We start from the raw sequence: 4,876 nt of genomic DNA on the forward strand, positions 1-4,876 counted from the left end.
TGGAGCATCTCTGGGAGCAGGAAAGGCTGAGGGAGCTGGGGCTGTTCAGCCTCCAGAGCACACACTGAGAGGGGACCTCCCCCAGGTCTGTGGGGTCTGCAGGGAGGGGGCAGAGGATGGACCAGGCTCTGCTCGGGGGGGCCCAGCAATGGCACAAGAGGAACGGGCAGGAACTGATGCCCAGCAAGTTCCACCTGCACAGGAGGAAGAACTTCTTTGCTGGGCAGTGACCCAGCACTGGACAGATCACACAGAGAGGGTGTGGAGTCTCCCTCAATGGGGATATTCCAGAACCCACCTGGACACAATCCTGTGCCATGTGCTCTGGGATGACCCTGCTGGAGCAGGGATGTGGGGCCAGATGACCCCACTGTGTTCCCTTCCAACCTGTCCCATCCTGTGTGGAGGCAGCTCCTTCTGCTGGAAGGGAGGTTTGTTGAGAGCAACCACTGCTGCTGTGCTTAAATCAGGAACTCAACACAATTAAGGATATCTTGTTGCTGTCTGACAAAGGTCAAACAAGAACATGCATTCCTGTCCATCAAAACTATCCCTGCTATCAAAGGAACCTTCAGAGGCTGAATTTCCCTGGATGCTGCACAGTGACAGCAGGGCCATACACATCTTCAAAGAGGGACAGTGCTGATTGCCATGGTCATTAGTTTTATTTTCTTCACTTTCAGCCTAGCCCAGAGGCGGACCCAAAGTTCATTTTCCGCTGCAATGCACGAACAAAGCTCGACCCACAGCGGTGTCTCACCCTGTGAATCAAACTCTGACAACGGCCAAGCATCTTTATTTGTTGTCTGGGCCAGTTTTCAGCGGCTTTTCGTGATCTGTAAACAAGAGCAAGGACAGCAACCAGCCTAATTTGCCTTTGCAAACATTGTGGTAGCATGACTTTCTTGCCTTTTTCTTTCTTTTCGACAAGATGAAAGGGCTTTTTGTTTCTCCACCCTCCCCCCCTTGTCAACAAGAGGGAAACAAGAGGGAAAAGTTTCCTTTTGACAGGGAAACAAACACTCAAAGAAGATGCTAATAACATCTAAGACATGGACATATTGAAGACTTTCTGGCCAAAAAAAAAAAAAAAAAAAAGGATTTATATTGTGTATGAAGGTTTACAGCACACCCCAATTTCCAGAGGAATAAATCATGTCTGCTTGAGCTCTAACTACACAGGGCTAATAAGGACAAAGAGTTATACAGTTCTGCTTCTTTGATTTAGAATTCAATCTCAGGTTCAAAGTTCTGATTCTGCTTTATTTTTATGCAAGCATGTGGGTTGGGGAGATCAGAGGAATCTATTCCATCTCCCCTGCTGCTCCTGTATTTTATGTAGGTGACAGTTTTTCTGTTATAATTTCATTACAAAAAATAATTGGTATCTATTTGCCCAAGATTAACTGTGCATCTGCCTCTATATTATGCAAAAAATTATGCTACATCCAGAGTCATATATATCTGTGAATTAATGACACAGCCCTTGCTCACTCAAAATCCCCGTTGAGGAAAAAAAGAATTTGCTTTTAAAAAGGCTGCAGGATCAGTAAATCTAAGCTAAACTTGACAACAGGACCATTTTATTTGGGAAGAAATTTTTTACTTGGGAAGGAACTCAAGGCAAATGAGCCCAGCTCATAATGTGCTCAAACAGAAAAAGAGAAAAACAGGCTTGCAATGCTGCCCCAATGGCTGACATAATTTTGCTTGCTTTCCTTTCCTGTTAACTTGAGAATGCAAATTGCTTTGCTGTCAGGGTACATTTGTTCCCACTAATTCAAGATGCTATAACAAGCCAAAATATTTATTTCTTTTTTTTTTTTTCCTTTTCCCCTCCACTCCAATTTGTGTTTTATCATACTGGGAGCATCATCCACGGATTTCATTTACTGGAACATTGTGCAAACAGCCCTGACGGGAAAGTCACCTCCCTGTGATAGGAAAACTATCCATAAAGGAGGCTCTTAATGCTTTAGGATGTGTTGCCTCAAAGGGCCCAAAAATTCTATTTAGACCGACACTTAAAGGCCAAATATCCCAAATAACTGCTCAAATAACCCATTTGGAAAACCCTGGGCTTTTCAGAGGATTCTTCCTGCTTTTCAGTAAATGGGATGGACACCAGAACACATCCTTTTAATTAGAACTGGATGAGCAAACAGAAGCAGAGAGAATATTTGTATAGTTCAATCCCCATCCTGTTCATGAATATCTTCCAACTGATGCTGCCTCGTTTTCAGCTGGGCATATAATAGCACTGATCAAATTGTTTTCCTCTGAAAAATGATAACTGGATTTTGATAATTTCATCATTTGTATGTAAAGCACTTCTGCTTCTATAGGAAATGGGATTTCAGCTAAAAAAAACCCAAACCAATTACTGAAATTTTCCCTGAAAATTCAGTTTTGCCTTTTTCGGGGGCAGGGGGGAAGGGGGAAATCAACATTTCCCAACTAGAATTGTTTGGGCCACTTAAGGGGCTGAAATTGGTTTCTTCCAGCTCCTTTGTTAATGTCTGAAAAAACCCAATGAGTCACCCCCTTAGAGCAGTGGGTACAAGTCCAGATTCACTCCTGACAAGTGCTGAAGTTCAGAGCCTGTTTGCCATCTGCTCCTTCCCCGTGAGCTGCTCCATCCTTGGCCTCTCTGTAGCAACACTCAAACGAGCTCTACACGAGTGGCTTCTGACTTTGGTATCTTAGTTATGAGCCTAAACCTAGGGGGGGATGAATCAGACCACAGAAATTCATGAACAAGTCTTTTTTAATCAGATTATTTCTCTTCGCCTCCCCTGTTCATGGAGCAGCTGCTCATAATACTTCACCTCATCTCCTGGTGTCCTTTTCCCACCCTGGTGTCCTTTTCCCATGTACCTCACCTTGTTTTAGTCTCATTTTGATCTGTTCTGACTTCTATGGAGTCCTCTGGTTTACCACAGTACGTGCTCAGAATCAGGTCTCTGCTTTTAGTAAAGGATTCAAACATACAAACATGAAGAAAACAAACCCACTGAAGCCCTTCCAGTCTTGAAAACACAATCAAAGGATAAGATATGAAACCAAAGCCCTTTGCTACCAGACAACTATCAAATATTTTGGCTCAGTTCTACTCCATATTCTCCATCAAGAAATAAAGTCTGCCCTTACCATTCTCACCAGATGTCTTGTCTTTTCCATTTGTAGCTCCGGTTCCTTGTCTCTGTCAGGGGAGAAAAAAAAAACAAAACAAAACAAGTGGTTAGAACACACATGAACTTGCATTTTCCCCTTGGAATTGCTGGAAGTTACACCTGGATTTCTCCTGTTAATGTTGGATGATCATTCACTCTCACGAAACGCTGCTTTAAACACAACCAGTCAGGACAGGAACGTTTAGTGCCATTTAAAGGTTGGACTTGATGATCTTGGAGGTCTTTTCCAACCTAACAAAGGATTTATATTCTGTGATTCAGGTAGAGCTGCATCACTGTGTGCCCCTGGATATAATTATCCCACGTTAATGATGGGATATGTGTAATGAAGCTTCCAGCAGTGCAAGGGTTTGAGCTACAATCAATCCATCGTCTCATCTCCTCAGCTCCCTTCTGTGCCTCCCTGTCCATGGCTCAGGAGGATTACAGGGATTCTGTGAGGTTTTGCAGGGGGAAAATCCCAAGGGCCAAAAGCCCAAGCAGAAGTTAATTCGGCCAATGCCATAAAAAAGAATGTTCCTATAAATATATCAGCAACAAAGGAAAACCTCCTTCCTTAAGAGATATCCATTTTCTGCTTTGGCCGCAGGAGAAGATGGAACCTCCCACTTCAACTCACTCTCTGTCCAAGGAACAGCCTCCTGAATTTCCATGAAACCAACTGATTTAAGTCACCAGCACCAGTGCAGCCCAAATATTCACAGTGGCAGGGCTGGACTAGTGTGGTTACACTGCCAGGGAACTTCCCAGCTTAGGAATGGTCACCCTGTGAAAATTATTCTGTGCCCCCTAGAAAGCATCTCCCAGGTACTTCAGCATCTTAAGGTACTTTGGCAAATACGGCAAAACTTACATTTCTTACGCAAAATTATTCATATTTGTTTAAAGGAATCGTCCTCAAGGGTTTTACATGTAAAAACCCAGGGGTGTTAAACTCAGGGAGCAAATCCAGCTGCATTCAGCCATCAGAGGCAGAGCACCCTCCTGCATGAGGGAGGTTCAACAGCTACAGCAGCACTGCAAGCCAAATGCTTTGTGCCAGGACATGGACAGTGTCGATTCTCTAGTGAAAATTCACACAGGCACATTTGTCTGGAGTATATATTATATATTTATCTGGTTAAACCCCTCTCTGCTGCTTTGGTTTCTGCCCTTCATCTTCCAAACACGGTGGCGTTTCCAAGGTGCTTTTTGTGTATGGAGACGAACATGGTGCACAAACAAAACCTTCACGAGCCCTTAGCTCTGACACAGAAGGGGGAAAGTGAGTTCTTTCATCCTTTTAGGTGAATATAAGAGCTGCACATGGTTTCCAGTGGTGTCCCATCTCCTTCTCCATGACAGACTTCAGTGCATCTGTCTCGTCTCTGCTGGCTCTGCCTCATCTCTCCCAGAGAACCCAACTCTGAGTCTCAGCCTCCCCCCAAAATGGAAATGCATTATTTGTTCCTCCCTGGAGCCTCAGAGCCCAGGCAGGAGGGAAAACTTCACCAGTAGCAATCAAAGAAGGGGATTCTGAAGGGATAAACATCTTTGACAAAAGCAGTAAGTTACCAACGGCCAGAAATCAATGAATCCACCCAGCAATCGGTTTTGTTGAGGATATTGACCTTTATGACTTTGTTTGGTTAATAGTTCAACTCCAATCAACATTTTAAACTAGATTTTAGTGTTAATTTATT

General features: G+C 43.8%; 1 protein-coding gene across 1 annotated transcript in view; it reads right to left on the minus strand.

Annotated features, from left to right (window-relative positions):
- The window catches only part of PCP4 (Purkinje cell protein 4), a gene marked incomplete at its 5' end in the record, with an annotated part of 31,465 nt that extends 28,263 nt beyond the window's left edge, over nucleotides 1-3,202 (minus strand). Inside the window, one exon of the mRNA XM_027908770.1 lies at nucleotides 3,151-3,202. Within this exon, the coding sequence (XP_027764571.1) occupies nucleotides 3,151-3,202 (52 nt within the window). The remainder of the gene's footprint in view (nucleotides 1-3,150) is intronic.
- Between the last annotated feature and the right edge of the window lie 1,674 nt (nucleotides 3,203-4,876).

This window comes from Empidonax traillii, unplaced genomic scaffold (genome assembly GCF_003031625.1).
Source record: "Empidonax traillii isolate 1590-97213 ecotype Southwest subspecies unplaced genomic scaffold, ASM303162v1 scaffold1833:size56924, whole genome shotgun sequence".
Classification (NCBI taxonomy): domain Eukaryota; kingdom Metazoa; phylum Chordata; class Aves; order Passeriformes; family Tyrannidae; genus Empidonax; species Empidonax traillii.